Here is a 23,238-nt window from a genome sequence, read left to right on the forward strand (position 1 = left end):
GGTCTTAGATTGGATATCTGAGGAAGACTTTGGCCATTAACGCATGGCTCGTTTCGAGGGCCATTTGTCCCCGTTTAGTCGCAGGCCTGTTGATCCCGAATGCAAAAAGTTAAACAGGGGCTGTCTTTGCCTGGGGAAGGCGGTTAAGGGGAGACATGGTAGAGGTCTATAAAATTATGCATGGTGGGGAGAGAGTAGACAGGGAGAAGCTTTTTCTCCCTCTCGCATAATACCAGAATGCAGGGTCATTTGCTGAAGCTGGAGGGCGAGAGATTCAAAACAGAGAAAAGGAAGTATTTCTTCACACAACGCAGAGTTAAAGTGTGGAACTCCCTGCCCCAGGATGTGGCGATGACTGCCAACTTGGAAGGCTTTAAGAGAGGAGTGGACATGCTCATGGAGGAGAGGGCTATCCATGGCTACTGGTCAAAATGGATACTAGTCATGATGCATTGCCATTCTCTCCAGGATCAGAGGAGCAGGCCTATTATATTAGGTGCTTTGGAACACAGGCAGGATGGTGCTGCTGCAGTTGTCTTGTTTGTGGGCTTCCTGGAGGCACCTGGTTGGCCACTGTGTGGACAGACTGCTGGACTCGATTGGCCTTGGTCTGATCCAGTAGGGTCTTTCTTATGTTCTTATCTGACATAGGACGGAGGATCTTCTACCCTGTGGAAATGCCTCTTTGCTCCTGCTTGTATTTTAGGCTTCGTTTCATGTTTGCAAAGGGCAAATATTACCCCCTACCCAAAAGCCGTTCATTTCCAATGCTGGAAGCCAAGCCAGGTAGCAGAAGGGAAAGGGTGAAGTGTCCCCATCGCTTCTCTGCTTCTGCTGCTGTCCAGCTCCACGTATTATTTTTTAAGTTGGAAAACTCTTGCACTCGTCTCCCTTGCAATGTCTACTTTGGCCCCAAGATCTGCTTTGCAGGCTCCTGGCATCCTTCCTCTCTCTAGCTCAGGTTCACTTCATGAACACATGAAGCTGCCTTCTACTGAATCAGACCCTTGGTTCATCGAAGTCAGTGTTGTCTACTCAGACCGGCAGCGGCTCTCCAGGGTCTCAGGCAGAGGTCTTTCACATCACCTACTTGCCCAGTCTTTTTAACTGGAGATGCCAGGGATTGAACCTGGGACCTTCTGCATGCCAAGCAGTTGCTCTACCACTGAGCCACAGCCCCTTCCCAGTTCAACCATGAAACTGGTTGGCAGCTGATTTGGGGCAGACAACGGAAACTCCTTCTCCACAATATGTAATTAACGTACGCCAGGGGTGTTGAACTCATTTGTTACGAGGGCCGCATATGACATCAGTGTCACTTGGTTGGGCCAAGCCATGCCTCGCCAGCCCAGGACTGGGGGTGGCTGCCTCAGCTGTCCTCTAGGGTTGCCAGCCTCCAGGTACTAGCTGGAGATCTCCTGCTATTACAACTGATCTTCAGCCGACAGAGTTCAGTTCACCTGGAGAAAATGGCCGCTTTGGCAATTGGACTCTATGGCATTGAAGTCCCTCCCCTCCCCAAAGCTCGCCCTCCTCAGGCTCCACCCCAAAATCCTCCCACCAGTGGTGAAGAGGGATCTGGCAACCCTATGTCCCGCCCCAGCCAATGGCTTTGTTTTCCAAAAATCGATTGATGTAGTTCCTTGTGAGAATGTTTCTGCATTCATAATTTCTCAGCCCAACATAACTGCTCAATATTTAGCTGAACTCCACATTCAGTGTTCTGGGTTTTGTGGGTGTTTTTTGTTTTTTTGCTTTAGACCCTCCCTTTATAATCTAATTCTTCTCCCACCCCAAAGTCTAGGTGTCCCTTGAAATAACAGTTACTTTCCCAGTAATTCTTTCCATATGTTTAGCATCTTCCCCTCTCCTTCAGCAAAGATCCCCCAGAGCGGTAGAGCTACGTGGTTATTTTCTTCGGAAATATCATTGTTCCAAAAATTGTGATATAGGAACAAATAACATGTATTTGGAAAAGAAGCGCTGCCAGAAACTGAGACCAGAAGGCATCGTTCATTATTTTGGAAGCCAATCACACTAACAAGAGGGTCCTTTGCCCCAAAATATCATATTTTACACAAGCAACATATGTGGTACGACATATAATTAAATGCAATGATGTAACTCGCTGGTCCTGACTAATCTTGGAATTGAAAGTAGGGTTTGAACAAAAGTCTCGTCCCCCCACCAGCCGCATTCACATGATGTGCTCCATTCTCTTGTGCCCCGACGACTTTTATTGCTATTTGTATTTTATATTGTGCGCACTTATATTCAGCAGCCTTAAAACTTGACTGGAATACCAGATGTCCCGCTAGAAACAGAAAACCAGAAAGCAGAATGTTAATCTTCACATTAACGCTTGTCAACTAAAAGAGTGGCAATTGCATTTGTCTAGCCAGCATGGTGTAGTGGTTAAGAGCGGTGGACTTAAATCTGGAGAACCGGGTTTGATTCCCCGCTCCTCCACGTGAGCGGTGGACTCTAATCTGGTGAAACCAGGTTGGTTTCCCCACTCCTCCACATGAGCGGCGGACTCTAATCTGGAGAAGTGGGTTTGATTCCCCACTCCTCCACATGAGCAGCAGACTCTAATCTAGTGACCCGGGTTGGTTTCCCCACTCGTCATGCAGCCTGCTGTGTGACCTTGGGCTGGTCACAGTTCTCTCCAAACTCCCTCAACCCCACCTACCTCACAAGGTGTCTGTTTTGGGGAGTGGAAAGGAAGGTGATTGCAAGCTGCTTTGAGACTCCTTTTGGTAGAGAAAAGCGGAGTATAAAAACCAACTCTTCTTCTTCTGAACATTTTTTCCTCTGCAGCCACTTCATCGTTTCTCCTCCTCCTTTGGGGAATCTTTGGGAAATCTTGATGTGATGTGTTGTTGTTTTCACTGTTTCAGATTCGGAGCAGAGCACAGGGTCAGACACTGAAGTGTTGGCCGAGAGGACGTCTTGCTCGTTCGGGTCTCACCCCGACCTCCCGTCCAGTGGCTCCGTCACGCAGCCGACTCCTACCTTGTCCATGGAGGAGATTCAGGTGGAGCTTCAATGCGCGGATCTTTGGAAACGGTTCCATGATATCGGCACGGAAATGATAATCACCAAAGCAGGCAGGTAAGGTGGCTGGCCTCCCCTCGGTGGAACGTCAGGGCTCTCTCTGCATCGAGTTCATGGGCAAGAAAGGCCTTTGTAGAATGGGGGTTGTGCTGGCACAATCACAGGCTCCTAACATCTAAACTTGGATGTGGGAAATGCTTTACTCTGCTCTGGTTAGACCTCACCTAGAGAACTGTGTTCAGTTCTGGGCACCACAATTTAAGAAAGATGTGGACAAGCTGGAATGTGTCCAGAGGAGGGCAACAAAGCTGGTGAGGGGTCTGGAGACCAAGTCCTATGAGGAAAGGTTGAAGGAGCTGGGTATGTTTAGCCTGAAGAGGAAAAGGCCGAGAGGGGATATGAGAACTACCTTCAAGTACTTGAAGGGCTGTTATATAGAGGAGGGTGCCGAGTTGTTTTCTGTTGCTCCAGAAGGACGGACCAGAACCAACGGGTTGAAATTAAATGAAAAGAGTTTTCGTCTAGATATTAGGAAGAATTTTCTGACAGAGCGGTTCCTCATAGGAACAGGCTTCCTAGGGAGGTGGTGAGCTCTCCTTCCCTGGAGGTTTTTAAGAAGAGGCTAGATGGGCATCTGTCAGCAATGCTGATTTTATGACCTTAGGCAGATCATGAGAGGGAGGGAATCTTAGCCATCTACTGGGCATGGAGTAGTGATCACTGGGTGTGTGTGTGTGTGGGAGGGGAGGTAGTTGTGAATTTCCTGCATTGTGCAGGGGGTTGGACTAGATGACCCTGGTGGTCCCTTCCAACTCTATGATTCTATGAAATGTCAGTCAGTTGCTGCAAAGCTGGCTGCCCTTGAAGCCGTGGAATGCCTGGCAGTGCGTTTGAGAGCAGACAGCCCTAGGAAACATGAACCGCCTCCCTCTGCATTAAACTTTCCATATTTCATCACTTCGCCCTACCTATAGCTGTACCCCAGCAGCTGCTGACATCTGGGTAATGTTTAATTTATTTTTCTGAAAAGTGATGTTTAAAAAAAAAATCCTGGTGTTGTCTCTTCAAATTCTCATTAGCGTTGGTAAATCATGACGGGCTGGCAAAAGGCTTTTAGCGGTGATTTTAACGTATTTTCCAATAATCAGCTATGAGGTGCCAATATATTTTTTAAAAAAACATTTTGGCCATCTGGAAACTAACCCAAATCCAGTATTTTAAAGCACTGAAAATGCTCAGCTGAGTTTTGGGGGAGGCAAGAAGGCTCTTCTGAGACATCTGAGTGACGGAATTTCTTTCTTTCTTTCTTTCTTTCTTTCTTTCTTTCTTTCTTTCTTTCTTTCTTTCTTTCTTTCTTTCTTTCTTTCTTTTCTTTCTTTCTTTCTTTCTTTCTTTCTTTCGCTATACCCTGCTTGTCTCCCTAGTGGAAACCCAAAGCTTCTTTATGTATTAACTCAATCCAAAACTCACAATATTTTGCACCCTTCTTAATCTGAGCCAGACTTAATCCTTAAAGGTGTGCAGGAATGCTCATAAAGAAACAGAATCTGCTATGCTCTGTCTGAAAGCGTGCTCCCTGCATTATGGACAGATGTTCTTATTCCAGTGGCGGATCTACTATGAAACTAATGAACCTTAAGCTTCAGGGGCCCTAGTCCCGGAGAGGCCCTGAACTGAAAACTTTTTTTTTTCATGAGTGAATTTTTCAATAAAATTGATGGAGCATTTTTAGTGTTTGTTATTAAAATAAGGCTATTTTAGTGATAGAATCATATGCCAATGGGTTGAAGTACTTAATTAAAAAAAGGTAAAGGTCCCCTGTGCAAGCACTGGGTCATTCCTGACCCATGGGGTGACGTCACATCCCGACGTTTACTAGGCAGACTTTGCTTACGGGGTGGTTTGCCAGTGCCTTCCCCAGTCATCTTCCCTTTACCCCCAGCAAGCTGGGTCCTCATTTGACCAACCTCGGAAGGATTACTTTTCATTTTTCTAAATAATCAGCACCTTGGACAGAGAAGTGATCCAAGAAGAGCAAGCCAACTGGGCTGCAATAGTATTGAGGGATCTGAAGGAAAGTTGAGGGGAGAGTGATTTATTCCCCTTTCTTCTCCAGTATTAGTTCTTTTGTGCATTGAAACGAACGTTCAGCCCGTTTTCTCCTCTCCACCTGGCTATGAAAAATTCTGCACATCCCCTTAACTCTTTTCAGATTGATCAGATAGGGTCAGAGAGAGTGAAAATTTAGTGGCAATAGTCCATGCTGGCAGAATGCTGGCATGGTATGGAGAGAGTGGACAGGGAGAAGCTTCTCTCTCATAATACTAGAATGGGGAGTCACCTGCTGAAGCTGGAGGGTGAGAGAATCCAAACAGATAAAAGGAAATATTTCTTCACACAACGCATAGTTAAATTGTGGAACTCCCTGCCCCAGGATGTGGTGATGGCTGCCAACTTGAAAGGCTTTAAGAGGGGAGTGGACATGTTCATGGAGGAGAATGGTATCCATGGCTACAAGTCAAAATGGATACTGGTCATGATGTATACCTATTCTATTCTAGTATCAGAGGAGCATGCCTATTATATTAGGTGCTTTGGAACACAGGCAGGACAGTGCTGCTGCAGTCTTCCTTGTGGGCTTCCTGGAGGCGCCTGGTTGGCCACTGTGTGAACAGACTACTGGACTTGATGGGCCTTGGTCTGATCCAGCAGGGCCTCAGCCCCACCTACCTCACAGGGTGTCTGTTGTGTGGAGGGGAAGGGAAGGTGATTGTAAGCTGGTTTGATTCTTCCTTAAGTGGTAGAAAAAGTCAGCATATAAAAACCAACTCTTCTTCTTCTCCTTCTCCTCCTCCTCCTCCTCCTCCTCCTCCTCAGACCTGACCCTTCTTAACTTCTGAGATCTGACAAGACTTGGGTTATACCATGCCACCTTCCCTCTGGGCGAGGATTTAGGTAGAATCTTTTTCAGGGGCCCTGCAAGGATGCTCATTTGCATCCTGTTGAGCTAAGGGGATCCATCTTTTGTTGTGGGGAGCGAGATGCAGATTCCTATCTGGGGTTAGCAGCACCCTGCTCGAGCTGGATGAAGACTTCACGTTTCAGATTGGTGCCTTGAGGAGCCGTGGGGCACTGAGCACAGATTCTTTTTAATGCAGCAACATGCAGGGTGTGTGCGCACAACGAGGGTAGCCATGATACTGAGTAAACGCAGCTGCACAGCGCATGGTCGTTACGAAAGCCACCCCTTTGGGCCGCAGGAAGGTCACCCGGTCTGAGCCTGAAAACCTTAACCAATTGACATCCACGCCGAGTCTCCCGTTACTTCACTGACGGCCCAGATTTCACACTCGTTTCCCAGCCTTTGCATCTGCCTCTGGCTGGCTCCACGGTCCCCCTTTGGAAATCTGCACCGCAGTCTTCAGAAGTCTCCTGGGGATGCTAGGGAGCGGTGATCCCAGGCCCCCAAACCAGCTGGCTCCTCTCAAGGGCGAGGCCTTCTCGCATCTGGTGCTTTCCTGAATCCCCAGCCCTCGGGGCACTTTGGAAGCTCCTCGGTTTTCAAGCAGAGGATGTCGGACAGATTTGAGAAACCTGTTGAGAGCCAGCATGGAGTAGTGGTTGAGAGCTGTGGTTTGGAGCTCAGGTTGAGCGGATGCAGTTTAGAAAAAAATACAATTTCTCGGCTTCTTCCCCTTAGCAATATGCTATCTCGGGTTCTCGGGAGCTAAAGAAATACTTAAATGACGAATCTGGGATTCAGCTCTTCAAGCTGATAATGCTCAGGCACATCTCTATTTGGCGGTAGCGAATCATAGCCAAAACTCTGTGTCGGCAAACTAGCTTTATGCTTTTGAATTCCCCAAATACCACAGAACTTTCACACTAGCCTGTTTTAATTGCCTGCCCTCGGCACTACTGGAAGAGAGATACTTACATATTCCCTACCCTCAATGTCTGTGTTCCTGCCAATTGAGTGCAATCAAAACAATGGAACATGTTTTATTATATTGTCCATTTTACAAGGACGTCTGGTCCACATATCTCACCCCTACTCTATCCGAGTTCCCAGGAAGATCTGAAAAAATTCTACACATATGTCCTCACACTGTGGCCTCTTTTGATATAAAGGTAAATTCGCTTATATTTTCAAGGCCAGCCGATCCATTAAGCATCGCTTTATCATACTGAATGCAAAATTTAGCAAGACACACACCTACCTGATTATGACTTTTAATGTATATCTCCCACAAATCCCACCCTCTGAGTTTGGAGGAAAAAATAGATAATTTCCCAAGAATTTACTGGTCCCCAGATCTAATTAAAAAGATTCATCAATTGCTTAAAACTGAAAAAATGGTTGAGCATAGAGGAACCATAATCTGCTCCAAGGACCCTTGGGAAGCTGTTAAATCCTACGAGAATCTGATATTATGCACATATCTCCTCCTTGTAGACTACTCCACCTCTAAAGTGGCCAAACTCTGTGTTGAGACTTTGTCAATAAGAAAGCAAATATTCCAAACTTTTAAAATAAGCTTTATGTATAATTGATTACAGTACAATAAGGCTATGGGTATTAATTTTACATTTGTATGCAAATTGTGCTGTTCAATTGTTGCCGACTGATCTCTTGATTGTAATACATGTTGATTGATTGATGTATGTATAATCAAGAAGTTTGCATTATTTTCACCTAGATTTGGTGGTTGGCTTGTCATCTGCCACAGTTATGGTATATACCTTTGCAGCCAGCTTTCACCAGGGCCATTCTATACGCTTGCATGTTCTTTTAGAAATGGTTTTACCAATATGTGACTCTTTGGAGTAAAGTAACATGAGCATCAGTCTCAAAACTCTGCTTCACAAATGACTCTTGGCCAACTCTTGGTTGCCTATTTATTCACTGTTGCAATGGAGTGTGGAAGCTGGCGGTTTGTGGGTCCAAACCACAGCAACTTCTGTGATCTCTGCTTCAGGAAAAGGCAGCAGATGGCTGGGAAAAGAAGGCAAGGCAGGCACAGGTAGCAAACAAGACAGAACTTAGGTTAACAAGCAGGACCATGGATAGTTCCGAGACAGCACAGAAGTTGCTCCCACCGGTGGCAGAGTTCAACCAAGAGTGGAATTCCAGGCTGATGGCATGGCTGTGAGTGATCCATTGGGGTCCACTGACAGGATGTGGAGAAATACACTCTAGGTAGAGCCAGCATGGTATAGTTGTTAAGAGTGGGGGTTAGGAGCAGTGGATTCTAATTTGGAGAATCGGGTTTGATTCCCCACTCCTCCACATGAAGCCCATTGGGTGACCTTGGGCTTGTCACAGCTCTCTTAGAGCTCTCTCAGTCTCAGCCCCACCTACCTCACAGGGTGTCTGTTGTGGGGAGGGGAAGGGAAGGTGATTGTAAGCCGGTTTGATTCCTCCTTAAGTGGTAGAGAAAGTTGGCTTATTAAAAACCAACTCCTCCTCCTCCTCCTCCTCCTCCTCTTCTTCTCCTCCTCCTCAGAGGTAAATTTTTGAAAGTCCACTGAAGGACTTAGAAGGGTGTAACTCTCCTTGGGGTGGCTTTGTTGGTCTCCTAACATAGAAAGTCGGAGCTACTGATATACTAAAAGGACAGGTTCCAAGCAGGTATGGCTCGACATTGGAATCTTTGAACTCCTCCTCCTCTTCCTCAGATGGAGCTATTGTTCCTTGAGGAACGAATGAGTTCTCCAGTGCCACCTCCTCTGGTTTAGTGTCCGAGTTGCTAATTGAGACAGATGAAGTGACAATGAAAGAGAAGATCTCATTTGTCCATGTGCTTCTGCAGTGAGCATGGTAGTGTGTTGAGTCACATTTTTACTAATAGCTGGTAATAAGGACCTGGATGGCCCAGGTGAGCCTGATCTCATCAGATCTTGGAAGCTAAGCAGGGTTGGCCCTGGTCAGTATCTGGATGGGAGATCACCAAGGAATTCCATGGTCACGACACAGAGACACTTAAGCTACCCAGAAACCTCCCAGTGACATCTTTCAACGTGTGGCATTCTGCCTTCTGATGTGAGACTCAGATTTAGACTTGGAAAATAGTGAATCCTGGGTTCCATTGGGGCTGATCTTGTATCCCATTTGGGAACGTGGAAACTGTAAATTTGTCTGTGCAATCTTGTTTCAATGGATATCCTGATGTTGGAATAGATAAGCTAAAAAATACACATGGTTGCAACTTTATCCCTAAAAGGATGGTGCTTAAAAATCTAAAGAAAATTTTTTGGAAGCTACAGAAGCTTATTTTGAAAGGAGTACATTTTGACACCAATATATTAACAGGACTGAGGAAGAATTGAAACGATCGTATCCCTTTCTACCCTTCTTCATTTGAAGACATTGACCTCGGATTGGTTACTGTACCAGGGCTGTGAAATACTTTGTTATATATATATATATGCATTTGGTTTGTTAGCATGTTGTTATATACCCAGGACTGAGAAATACTTTGTTGTATATATTCAATTGGCTTGGTAGCACATAGTTACAAATAACACCGTGGGGCACAACTGTTTTTCCCTCGTTCACTTCCCACTCATTCCAGTGGAGCTTCCACACAAGAGATTGTCCCCTGTAGCTTGGATGAGCTTCACCTCTGCTTCTCCTCCTCTGCCACCTTAGTGGCCCTGGGGTAGTGGTCCTGCACCTTGGCTCCTCGTCATTCAGCCTCTGGATTCCTCATCAGTCTTCTGAAACCTGATACATCTTTCAAGCTGTTCTCCAGCCTCCTCCCTCCAATTAGGAAGGCTGTAAAGAGAAACTTCCTGGACCATTTTGACTTGGCGGGTTTAACAAGCTATTGTGGTGGAAATGAGGCAATGCCCTCCAGGCACTCCAGGGTCATTTCTCTTTCCGGTTAAAGACCATGCTTGGACTTCCAGCTCTGAAGCAAACCTCATCAAATACACAGATCCTCTCTGGCTCTCTGGCAATGTGGATTTCACCCCTGGACAGTTTTTATGCTGCTGGTTTTAACTAGACAGGGCCGCCTTAGCATTAGGAGGGTCTTCCGTCCCTCCCACGAACATCCTTAAGGAGAAAATAAGATGCAGTTGCCAACAGATAGCTTTCCCGTAGGGGGAAAAACAGCCCAGCTTTAAGGTGATGAAATGGAGGCAGCTACAGCTAGGTGGAGCAGTAGATTGCAAATGTTCCACAGCCCAGTCCTTTCATGCTGTTCTGAGCTGCTTTGCGAAGGATGTGATGCCATCTATCCACACAATGCCTTTCCATCTCATGACCAGCTCCCTTCACCCAATCAGCTCAGAGCCTCAGAAAGAAGACTTGATGTCACTTGTATCAAAATGTGATCCAGAAGGAAGGGGAAAGGCTATGGCTGCTGCGTAATGTTGATTATGAAGAGTCCCTGTGTGTTTTGAACTCTTCTGAGAGAGCGCCAGCGTGGTGTAGTGGTTAAGAGCAGTGGTTTGGAGCAGTGGACTCTGATCTGGAGAACCAGGTTCGATTCCCCACTCCTCCACATGAGCGGTGGACGCTAATCTGGTGAATCAGGTTGGTTTCCCCCCTCCTACAGATGAAGCCAGCTGGGCGACCTTGGGCTAGTCACAGCTCTCTTAGAGCTCTCTCAGCCCTGCCTACCTCACAGGGTGTCTGTTGTGAGAAGGGAAGGTGATTGTAAGCCAATTTGATTCTTCCTTAAGTGGTAGAGAAAGTTGGCAAATAAATACCAACTCTCCTCCTCCTCCTCCTCCTCCTCCTCCTCCTCCTCCTCCTCCTCCTCCTCCTCCTCCTTCTTCTTCTTCTTCTTCTTCTTCTTCTTCTTCTTCTTCTTCTTCTTCTTCTTCCCACCTTGTTCAGCCAAAGTTGCCTCTCTTTTCATGGTTCAATCCTGTACCACCGTTCCCTCATTCTTCTTCTTCCCACCTTGTTCAGCCAAAGTTGCCTCTCTTTTCATGGTTCAATCCTGTACAACCATTCCCTCAACTTACTACTGCTTGTCATGAACCCAATCAGATTGGTCTTATAGTGGTGGCCTCATATGATTCCTGCTATTGCTTTGGGTTTGGTCATTTGTCCACCTCTTATGGTTCTGCCTTTGTTCGTCTGGTGAAATTACTGAAATGAAAGCATAGTGACCACATGCTAGTAAGAGCGTACAAAGAGCCCTGCAGGATCAGTCCCAAAGACCCTCTAGGTTGGTTCTGCCTGTCCACCAGTCAGAATCCTTGGGGATGATTTTCAAGTAGGACATGATGTAAACTCTGCTCTCTTTCACTTTGACCCCAGTGCCTGGTATTCAAAGGTATTCTGCTTCTGACCATGGAGATCCTGTCTACTTATCATAGTTACTGACAGACCTGCCCTCCATGAAGTGTAATGGCTGAAACAGGAAGTACACTTCAGATCTCTGTTGAGCTATGAACACACTATGCAATCTCCTCTCATTTTTGCATTTTTCAATACTGAAGTCATACTGCTGATCTACTTTGCAAGGTTATGGTGAGGATTTCTGAATCAATTTGGCAAAATACTTTAGAGCGGTGGTTCCCAAACTGTGCTCCACGGAGCACTTGGTGCTCCATGAAACATCTCCTAGTGCTCCGTGAAGAGATTGGAGAGAAAAATACTACTGCCATTTGGTTTCGTATATAGGTGCTAGGTGAAAATTAGTGCTCCATGATGAATTTCTCTGCTGAAAAGTGCTCCATGACTCAAAAAGTTTGCGAACTGCTACTTTACAGTCCATTTCTGAGCTGATGGTGTGCGGAGTTGGCGGAGAAGAGTTGCAGCGGCGTACCAGGCACAGCACCGCTGTTGCCGGCGCCGGCGTACCAGGCCGAACCGGGATAGGGAGCCTCCTATCCGGCGGCTCCTCCTCCCAGCCTGCCCTTGGCCCAGTCCCCTGCACCAGCGCGGCCACTGTACACTGTGGCCTGCTCCACAGAGAGGCCGCAGCAGAGGGGGGCGAGGCGAGGTGCGGCTCCAGGGCGCTTGGGTGCCGGCGGAGTCACTCTCCCCGCCAGCGTAAGTGCATGTAATCTCATGATTACATGCACTTACGCTGGCGGAGGGGTCAGACCGCCTCCTAAGAAGTCCCCCCCCCTCAGGAATGGGCTATTAGAGTGTTTACAATGATATAGAAATGTGAAAATATGTTTCACGGGCAATCTACATTAAGAATTTCATTTCGTTTTCAGAATAGAAGGGGAACATTTTGGCTTGTTTGCCGTTGAAAGATCCTCCTAAAACCCCACTGGCAGTGCTGGGGAGGAATCTGTATTGGTAAAACAGGAGTTACACGCTCACACTTCTTTGGAATGTCCATTCAGAGCCAATTCAAGCACCTTACACGGTTGTTGTGGCCATTTGCTCCCAATTCAAAGCGAGCAGCGTTTCGCCATTCAGCTTAGCGGCTGGCAGAGTAGCCACAGTCGATGCCCGCGTGTGATTTACCGACCCGTTTGCTCGGATTATTTTTGCTATCCTCCTCGGGCAAGTCATGCATGCTGAAAATTAGCTGCGTCTCCGCGCTGCCTTTGTTCTCGCGCGGTTGGTGTGCCTGCAATCCGTCGGCAGCATTCGTGGGGCTTAGAACCTAGCGAATCTTTCTGGCTTTCCCAGGTGGTAATGCGAGAACATGTCAAAGTGATCCAGCCGCCATAAGCGAACGCTCGGGGCTTTGGGAGTCGAGCAGAGAGGCAAAACGGGCAAGGCTGGGACTTTAGAAAGACACGACTAGGGAAATTTCAGAGGGTAGCCATGCTGGCCTGCAGTAGAACAGCTAGATTCGAGTCCTTTAGGACCTTAGAGACCGACGAGATTTTCAGGGTATGAGCTTTCGAGAGTCAGAGCTCCCTTCATCATATTAGAGCAGCGGTTCCCAAACTTTTCCAGCACTTTTCAGGAGAGAAATTCGTCACCGAGCACTAATTTTCACCTAGCACCTATAGGGTTCAAGATGGGCAACAGATGGCAAACTTTGAGTTTGGCACAATGAACGTTGACTGGCCCTTTATAGTTACTGCTTCACAGCACACTGTAGGAGCCAGCATGGTGTAGTGGTTAAGAGTGGTGGTTTGGAGCGGTGGAGTCTAATCTGGAGAACCGGGTTTGATTCCCCACTCCTCCACATGAGTGGCGGAGGCTCATCTGGTGAACCGGGTTGGTTTTCCCACTCCTACACATGAAGCCAGCTGGGTGACCCTGGGCTAGTCACAGCTCTCTTAGGGCTCTCTCAGCCCCACCTACCTCACAGGGTGTCTGTTGTGGGGAGGGGAAGGGAAGGTGATTGTAAGCCGGTTTGAGCCTCCCTTAAGTGGTAGAGAAAGTCAGCATATAAAAACCAACTCTTCTTCTTCTTCTTCTAAATCATTTCTACTCGATACTTACCTACCCACAGTTCATGGCTGCAAAAATTCACAATTTTGAGATCTTGTCACATTTATTTTATTCATTTTTCTTTCCAGTCTCTTCACAGAGCACTAGGAAATGTTTCGCAGAGCACTGAGTGCTCCGTGGAGCACAGTTTGGAAACCGCTAGACTAGAGAAATAAGCCACGCAACTTCCCCCTCTCCCCCAAGCTGCAGGATCAAACACATCTTTTGCAACATATATTCAAAAAGAATGTACAAAGGGCGGCGATGGGGAAAGCAGTAAAAGAGTGAAGTCTCGAATGTTCAAGGGTCCCGCTTGCAATTTGCAAACTGTGATCCGAACAAAAGTGGTGGAGTATTCCTGCCGCTTTGGTCTCCTCGAGGGATCCTGAGCTCAGCAGGCAATTTAGTAAGAAGACCCATGTGAATATGAACGGGATAGGGACTGGGGCTCTACAAAGAGAATTTCTCAGATGTTTCCATGAGCTCATAAAAGGGAGAAATGTACAGCTTTGCTGCTTGTTTTTATCTTTACTTAAAAACAATTTATTCAATTCCATTCGTTTTATGTTTTCAGACGGTAGCCATGTTGGTCGGCAGTAGAATAGCTAGATATGAGCCCACCTTAGACGAAGGGAACTTTGAGTCTCAAAAGCTCATACCCCCCAAAAATCTTATTAGATTTATTATTTACTATTTATTATTTTCTTAATTTATACCACATCTTTCTCCCTAGTGGGGAGTTGGGACTAAAAGCAGCTTACATAGTTTTTCCTTTCCAGATTAGGGCTGTTTAGCTTGGAAAGAAAGCAGTTAAGGGGAGACATGAGAGAGGTCTATAAAATTATTCATGGTATGGAGAGAGTGGGCAAGGAGAAGCTTTTCTCCCTCTCTCATAATACTAGAACGCGGGGTCATCTGTTGAAGCTGGAGGGTGAGAGATTCAAAACAGATAAAAGGAGGTATTTCTTCACATAATGCATAGTTAAATTGTGGGATTCCCAGCTCCAGGATGTGGTGACGGCTGCCAACTTGGAAGGCTTTAAGCGGGGAGTGGACATGTTCATGGAGGAGAGGGCTATTTATGGTAAAAATGGATACTAGTCATGATGCATACCTATTCTCTCCAGGATCAGAGGAACATGCCTATTCTATTAGGTGCTTTGATACACAGGCAGGGGAATGCTGCTGCAGTCGTCTTGCTTGTGGGCTTCCTAGAGGCACCTAGTTGGCCACTGTGTGAACAGACTTCTGGACTTGATGGACCTTGGTCTGATCCAGCAGAATAAAATGGGAAAGGGAAGGGGAAGGCACAAAATAATATAATATGAGTTTCTGTGACAAGCCATAACATCTGGTACTTAACAATTGGTACATTGAATCTCTAATCATTATAATCTTAACAATCTCTATTAGTAGACTCATAGAATCATAGAGTTGGAAGGGACCACCAGGGTCATCTAGTCCAACCCCCTGCCCAATGCAGGAAATTAACAACTACCTTCCCCCCACATTCCCAGTGACCCCAACCCTCCCCCCCCCACCATGCAGGATCCCACAATCAAAGCACTCCCGACAGATGGCCATCCAGCCTCTGCTTAAAGACCTCCAAAGACGGGGACTCCATCTTGGTAATCTCCAGAACAGCTTATTATCTTCTATAGTCAAATTTCATTCTATATAATATTGTTTATTGATTATCCTGCATATTCATAAAAATCTTAGTAATCTCTATTGATGATCTTGATAATCTCTGTTACAACTTTTTAAACTTCTGTAGTCAGAAGCGCAGACTACAGAAGCACAGACATCTTCTTGAGAGGAGATGCAGACACTGCCTGGTGTCTGCGGGGGATAGGGTTGCCAACCTCCAGGTGGTAAAGAATATTGCAGCCACTATGGCTAAACTCCTATCTCCTAAAATGTTATAAATCACAGCTTTGATTGGTTATTAAACTCACTGAGACACACACCCCATGAAGCATTTCACCTTCTTCTCGAAATATGTGGATGTTGGGCAGAGGCCATAGTGGCAGAGCACGTGCTTTGCACGCATAAGGTCCGAGGTTCGATCACCAGCAATTCCAGTTATCAGGATTTCTAGTGGCAGGGCTGGGAGAGATTTCTGTCTTCGAGCCTGGATTGCCACTCCGAGTTGGCGTAGACAATTCAGAGGTAGATGGATCCACCCCGCGACCCAGAATGAGGCAACTTCATGTGATCTATGATTTTAATTCACTGGAATGTCTCCGGATACCTTTCAGTATTTCCCCGTTGTAACGAAGAAGTCTCTCATGAGTTAATCATTGTCCCCATTTCTACTTTTGTAGGAGGATGTTTCCTGCAATGAGAGTGAAGATTACGGGGTTGGACCCTCACCAGCAGTACTACATCGCCATGGACATCGTGCCTGTGGATAACAAGAGATACAGGTAAGGATATTGGAAGGCTTTCCTCAAGGACTTAATTCAGAGCAAGTTAGACCCAGAACTGCACTCCCAGGTTAACAAGCAAAAAGAAGAAGGTTGGTTTTTATATGCTGACTTTCTCTACCACCTAAGGAAGAATCAAACCGGCTTGCAATCACCTTCCCTTCCCCTCCCCACAACAGACACCCTGTGAGGTAGGTGGGGCTGAAGGAGTGTGACTGGCCCAAGGTCACCCAGCTGGCTTCATGGGTAGGAGTGGGGAAACCAACCTGGTTCACCAAATTAGCCTCCGCCACTCGTGTGGAGGAGTGGGCAAGTAGGTGATGTGAAAGACCCCTGCCTGAGATCCTGGAGCGCCGCTGTCGGTCTGAGTAGACAATACTGACTTTGATGGACCGAGGGTCTTATTCAGTAGAGGGCAGCTTCATGGGTTAATGTGACCGGCAGCAGCTCTCCAGGGTCTCAGGCAGAGGTCTTTCACATCACCTACTTGCCTGGCCCCTTTAACTGGAGATGCCGGGGACTGATCCTGGGACCTTCTGCATGCCAAGCAGAGGCTCTATCACTGAGCCACGGCCCCTCTCCATGTTGCCTCAGTCTAGGTTCATGTGGTCATCTGGGCATGTTGCAGTGCAGGGAGCTCAGCTTATGGCCCTTGATGAATTTAGCGGCCCACGATGTAGCAACAAACATTGAGGATAAATAAAGGGTTTTAAAAGATGGAAACATGGACTGCCACAGCTTAGACAGAGAAGCAAAAGGCCTCTGCAGGTGGGGCACAAGTTTGAGGAGGCATCTGCAAGCAATGAACGATTCCCTAGTAGATCTAAAAGCTTTCATCTGTGGATTAGGGAGGTGAACCAATTAGTGTGCCCTGTGCGCAGATTTTTGTTGAGGCAGTAATTGGAAAAGAGGATTAATAGAGAGATGCAAAAACAAGGAAGTAGTTCCAGGTATCATCTGGTTTCCATTTAAGATGAAGCACACCATTTCCTTCCTGGGCATATAACCACAGAGCCCGAATGCTGTTTGGTGAGTGTGGAAGAAAAGCTCGCAAGGAGAAAGAAGCTACAGGTGTCTTCCCCCCTCCCCCAAGTAATGAAGTCTCTCCTTTTCTTTGTCCCTTGCAGGTACGTGTACCACAGTTCCAAGTGGATGGTGGCAGGCAATGCAGACTCCCCTGTACCCCCCAGGGTTTACATCCACCCCGACTCGTTGGCATCTGGAGATACCTGGATGAGGCAGGTTGTCAGTTTCGATAAGCTCAAACTGACCAACAATGAGCTGGACGACCAAGGCCATGTAAGTCAGGGAAATTTGCATTTTGTTTGGGGAGGGGGTGTGGCTCAGTGGTAGAGCTTCTGCTCGGCATGCAGAAGGTCCCAGGTTCAATCCCCGGCATCTCCAGTTAAAGGGACTAGGCAGGTAGGTGATGTTAAAGACCCCTGCCTGAGACCCCGGAGAGCCATGGAGAGGGGCTGTGGCTCAGTGGCAGAGTTTCTGCTGGTCATGCTGAAGGTCCCAGGTTCAATCCCCGGTATCTCCAGTTAAAGGGATTAGGCAAGTAGGTGATGTGAAAGACCCCTGCCTAAGGCCCTGGAAAGCCACTTCAAAGCCCTTGAAATGCTGCTTTATAATTGGCTGTAGTGAGAGAAAAGTTCCTCCCCCCGAAACCCAACTGCCTCATAAAAAAGCATTTTAAGAGCATTTTAAGAACAAAAACAAAAAATGGAGCTATTTGAAAGGAACCGGGGTGGGGGGAGAGAGAAACCCAAGCCTCGTTTTAAAAGCATTTGGCTCAGAAAGAACTCAGAGGAAGCAGGAAGTATTTGAATCCCCACCCCTTGACATGCTGCTTTGTAATTGTCTGTCTGCTTGGTGTGAGAGAAGCCAAGCTTCTGTGTCCCGCACTTTGCTTTATGCATGAAGATTTCAAGCGGGCTGAGCTCAGGGGAGAGGGAAGAATTGGGTTAACAGAGTGTCGGGAAGTCCCAGGTTTTGTGAGGGCTGGCAGCTAGGTCATCTCTAATGGACGGAAAACTCATGCATAACTCCAAGGAACAACTGAGACAGACGGGGGGCAAACGTGAGTGAAAGTACCCATGCATAAACGAACAATGACTCCATTAGTATCAAGATTACAGTGTTAGGGGTTAAGGTTAGGGGTCTTTGGTGCCTATTCAAAAATCTCAATTATAAAGCTGCCAAAATGGTGCCCTTCAAATAATTCTCCCCTCCTTTTGTTTTGTTTGTTTCCAAAGATAATCCTGCACTCGATGCACAAGTATCAACCGCGCATCCACGTGATCCGCAAGGACTTCAGCAGCGACCTCTCGCCCACAAAGCCAGTGCCTGCCGGGGATGGGGTGAAAACCTTCAACTTTTCGGAGACGGTCTTCACCACGGTCACAGCTTATCAAAACCAGCAGGTAACCCAACAAATGGAGTTCCTGTCAACCCATCTGGTCTTTCACATTGGGGGTGTGATCCTTCCTCGTCCCAATGAGAGGAGTAAAATGTGCTTTGTGTTAAACAGCCCTGGCAGCTGTGCAAATCAGCTGGGGGGGGGACGTTACAGTCCTTTTCCGGGAGAGGCAGGTGGGAGATTGGCTGTCGAAATTAGTACCGCAAACTTGATCCTGGAGTTACTCGCTGCCAATATTTTACTCCTAATCCATGGAGTAGCATTGCATTATTTGAGGAAAGCAGCATTATATGATCACTAAGTACAACATTGTATTGAATCGTGGTCGACACATGCCGTGAAATGAGGTGGTCAAATCCTGGGACGGTCAGAGCGGACCGTGTCATTTCAGATTGCAGCTGCAAGATTCCACTTCTGAATGCTCCCCCCCATGAGAAAAGCTAGATTCAAGAGTTAGTGGAAACCACATAAGGTTAGGGTTTTTTTTTTTTGCTTAGGTGTTTTGGGGTGGGGGACCCCATCAACACCGTCTTTCCCCAATTGTCTCCAGCTGAAGGACAATTTTGTTTGTTGGCTGAATTTCAGTATTTTCAAAGTAGTCAGAGGTACCAAGTCACTCTGCTGATTCAGAGACAAAATCCAAATACAAAAGTCATATGGAAGAGCCATATCTTCCATATGAGGGGAGGGGCTGTGGCTCAGTGGTAAAGCATCTGCTTGGCATGCAGAAGGTCCCAGGTTCAATCCCCAGCACCTCCAGTTAAAGGGACTAGGCAAGTAGGTGATGTGAAAGACCTCTGCCTGAGACCCTGGAGAACTACTGCCAGTCTGAGTAGAAAGTACTGACTTTGAAGAACCAAGGGTCTGATGGACCAAGGCAGTTTCATGAGTTCATTTGTCCATATCATGAGGCATATCCTTGGTTTCCCTCATCCATGACTGTCTGCCCTGACCAGCAGTCATTACCAAGGTTCTTGAGTGGCATCTTTTGGCAACCTGAGATCCTATTATCTGATAACGCTGGAGGTTGAACCTGAGCCTTTCTCCATGCAAGGCATATGGGTAGTGGTTCTCACGCAATGGGTCATGAGCCACATGTGGCTCTTTAACATGTCACCTGTGGCTCTTCTGAGCGCCAGTCCCCAGAGTGTCATCTGCCCCATGTTTCAGGAAAGTAGGTGAGGGCCCAATTTGGCCAACGAACATGGCACAGAGGGGCGGGGTTTTTTTCCTTCCCTCTCTGTGCCTTTTTCCCTAGCCAAAATGGCCATAGAAAATCCCTATTCAACCTGATGTAGTGCTCATCATTGAGGCCTGAACTGGATATCCCAGGCTAGCCGAATCTTGTCAGATCTCAGAAGCTAAGCAGGGTTCTTTCATGTAGCATTCCCTGTTTAGAGCCCGCATGGTGTAGTGGTTAAGAGTGATGGTTTGGAGTGGTGGACTCTGATCTGGAGAGCCGGATTTAACTCCCCACTTCTCCACATGAGCACCTGATGCTAATCTGGTGAACCGGGTTGGTTTCCCCACTCCTACACATGAAGCCATCTGGTTGACCTTGGGCCAGTCACAGCTCTCTTAGAGCGCTCTCAGCCCCACCTACTTCACAGGGTGTCTGTTGTAGGAGGGGAAGGGAAGGTGATTGTAATCCAGTTTGATTCTCCCTTAAGTGGTAGAGAAAGTCGGCATATAAAACCAACTCTTCTTCTTCTACTTGTGAATTGGCTGCTGTTAAATTTGGGCCTGTGGCTACCTGATGACATCTTCCATGAGCCGCCTCCTCTGTGGTCTTTAGGGTTGCCAGCCTCCAGGTAAAGTCCAGAGTTCTCCTAGAGGCTATAGAGATCAGTTCCCTTGATGGAAATGGTAGCATTGGAGGGTGGAGTCTATAGCATAAACCCCTGCTGAGATCCTCAAACTCTGCCCTCCCCAGGTTCAAGCCCCAAATCAACAAGAATTTCTCAACTCAGAGTTGGCAACCCTGTGTTTTCAGACCAGGGAGCCAGCATTATCTCCAGGTGGCAGTATGGCACCCACTGTGCTGAAGCTTGCGGCAGGAAGTGATGTGACAGGAAGAGGAGGGCCTACCTGAACCTACCTGGGCTAAGGAGGATGCATCTCCACCGTCAAGTGACCCCCACCGTCCTATTGCTGTCTTCAGAGAAAAGGCAGGGGACATGGCAACCTTGTGCTCGACAAAGGTGCACTAGTTTCATATACTTCCATAAAGCAGCAAAAAAGGCAGCTTTATAGAAGAAGAAGAAGAAGAAGAAGAAGAGTTGGTTGTTATATGCCGACTTTCTCTACCACTTAAGGGAGAATCAAACCAGCTTACAATCACCTTCCCTTCCCCTCCCCACAACAGACACCCTGTGAGGTGGGTGGGGCTGAGAGAACTGTGACTGGCCCAAGGTCACCCAGCTGGCTTCATGTGGAGGAGTGGGGAAGCAAATCCAGTTCACCAGATTAGCCTCCGCCGCTCAAGTGGAGGAGTGGGGAATCAAACCCGGTTCTTCAGATCAGAGTCCACCGCTCTTAACCAGTACACCACGCTTGCTCTCATGACCCATCAGGTGGGATTCCATTACTTACCTGACTGGTCCCAATCTGTGGGTTGAGGACCGCTGCCCTTTCCTGAATCTAGAAACAAGTTCTGGGCACGAAATGCCTATTATGGCACTCTTAAGTGAAGGTATCAGCAATTTATCATAACTGTGTGAGGGAAGAACAATATTGTAACGAGCCAAGTTCCATTACAATATATTAGTAGCATGGTGGTCTTAGCTCTAAGCCAGCAGAGCAAACTAAGACGACAGCATAAATTAGCTTGAAAGGAAAAGACAGGTGGTGTAACCCAACTGGTGGGGGGGAAAACATGGTGATCTACAGCGTGCGGCCACAGATTCCAGAGAGTGGAAAAAAAATAGCCTTAAATCAAGAACAGAAGGAGATTTGCCACATGGACATTTACATTTATAGAGCATTCACATGGAAATGCCTTTGTAAGAACCGCAGAAGGAACCAACTAATAAAATAACATCTAGAAAGTGGGGTGGTTTTTAAGTTATATGTAGGTATATCTTTGCCCTAACCTGGATGGCCCAGGCTAGCCTGATCAGATCTCAGAAGCTAAGCAGGGTCAGCCCTGGTTAGTATTTGGATGGGAGACCACCAAGGAATACCAGGGTTGCTGTGCAGAGGAAGGCGCTGGCAAACCACCTCTGCTAGTCTCTTGCCATGAAAACCCCCATAAGGGGTCCTGCCATAAGTCGGCTGCGACTTTACGGCACTTTACACGCACACACACACAGGTATATCTTTAATGTTTATTATTCTTAAGCTCATTAACCTGCCCTGAATTTCACAGTACGCTTATAGACGGTTTCTACAGCCTTCTGATTTTTACAAAGGAATACTATTATTTCAGAAGTAGATAGATTAGCAATTGAGCAAAAGAAAGTGGGAATGGGAGAGCAGGTGTGCCTCAAATGACTGCCTGGGGTTCTTTCAACCCTTGTGAAGCTAACCAGTTACAGTTAAATAGATCTGTAGCTGAACATGTGAAAGTAGAATCTCAGTAACTGGCTCAATTCCCTGACAAGTAGGTAGGGTTGCCAGGCAATGCCAGCGGCAACCAGCAGGAGGGTTAGGGGGTTCCATGGCACTGTTACCCCAGGTGGGCAGTCTCTCCACTTAAGTTGGGGGAATTAGCTGGAGACACAGAGTGAGGGCGGGGTGGTAGTTACTAGGATCTATTTCCTGTCTATACCAGGATGGTCCCAAGTGGGAACTCTCAAAATAAACTGGCAGTCGTTGGCACACAAATGAGTTTTATTAGAAATAAAAATAAAATAAACTTCATGCAATAAAAGAACAAGCACACAGAATCATACATGAGCTAACTGAAGGAAAGGTAAGAGGTTGGATAGCACTTTAGGGATGGGCGATAATTACCAATCCTGAAGGAGAGACGTCCACAAAAAGCAGCCCTGAGAAGGGTAAACGCCCCGCCCTCCACAGTGTCTGCCTCCAAATCTCCAGGAATTTCCCAACACAAAGTTGGCAACCCTGCCTATAGTAGAGTTTACACTTTGAAGCATATCATCAACATTTCACAAACTATTTGACTGTGGATGGGGGAAGAAGGGCAATTAGGGAATTATACAAAATGTAGTAGCAAGATGGTAACTATAGGAATCTAAATGTCTGCATTCTATTACAGATCACCAGATTAAAAATTGACCGGAATCCATTTGCAAAAGGGTTCAGGGATTCTGGAAGGAACAGGTAAGATGGTCCCTTCAATTTTCCCTTTTGAGTTTTGGGCTAACTCTTCCCTCCTTACCTGCATTGACTTGGCTCCTCCTCACACAATGAGGCTGCTTATTTGGTCAGTTTCACAGCGAGTGTGGGTCAGTTTCAGTTCTTGGCAGCATGGAACAGAGCCAGGCTGATTTGCCACCCTCCCCTTATACGCATCCTCTTATAGGTATGAAAGCCTTTTTTGTTTGTTTGCGAGTGCAAGACTACCTATGGAACAATAAATGTCACAAATGACTATGCAAGTGTTTTTATGTTCTTATGACTACCCTGCATTGAGTTATGCAGAAAGAAAATGGTGTGTGTGTGTGTAGGGGGGGTGTTATCAAGACACTTCTCTGCTTTGGCTGTAAAATGGCCACTTGGTTCAGATCAAATGAAAGAATCCCACTGCGGGGCTGACGGGGGCTGGTGACGTATTTCCAAAAAATACACCACAGCCAATTACAAAGCAACATTTTCATGGGGAAGGGACCCATGCGTGGTTCAGAAGCTCCGCATTTTAGCTGGGGATGCATAATTGATCACAAGGTACTCCTGGAATTTCTTCAGGGCAAAAGCCCCTGTGCATAGTGTTTTGAGAAGTCAACTGCTAATACTGTGCAGTTTGAGAGCAGCAGGTCCAGCGGAAACAGACCATA

The 23,238-nt window shown here is 46.9% G+C and overlaps 1 protein-coding gene across 1 annotated transcript in view; it reads left to right on the forward strand.

Moving 5' to 3' along the window:
- The window catches only part of TBX15 (T-box transcription factor 15), a 126,355-nt gene that overhangs the window by 72,583 nt on the left and 30,534 nt on the right, over nucleotides 1-23,238 (forward strand). Inside the window, exons 2-6 of the mRNA XM_056848290.1 lie at nucleotides 2,901-3,114; nucleotides 15,754-15,855; nucleotides 16,983-17,154; nucleotides 18,114-18,281; nucleotides 22,500-22,564. Of these exons, the coding sequence (XP_056704268.1) occupies nucleotides 2,901-3,114; nucleotides 15,754-15,855; nucleotides 16,983-17,154; nucleotides 18,114-18,281; nucleotides 22,500-22,564 (721 nt within the window). The remainder of the gene's footprint in view (nucleotides 1-2,900; nucleotides 3,115-15,753; nucleotides 15,856-16,982; nucleotides 17,155-18,113; nucleotides 18,282-22,499; nucleotides 22,565-23,238) is intronic.

Source organism: Euleptes europaea, chromosome 4, assembly GCF_029931775.1.
Source record: "Euleptes europaea isolate rEulEur1 chromosome 4, rEulEur1.hap1, whole genome shotgun sequence".
Taxonomy (NCBI): domain Eukaryota; kingdom Metazoa; phylum Chordata; class Lepidosauria; order Squamata; family Sphaerodactylidae; genus Euleptes; species Euleptes europaea.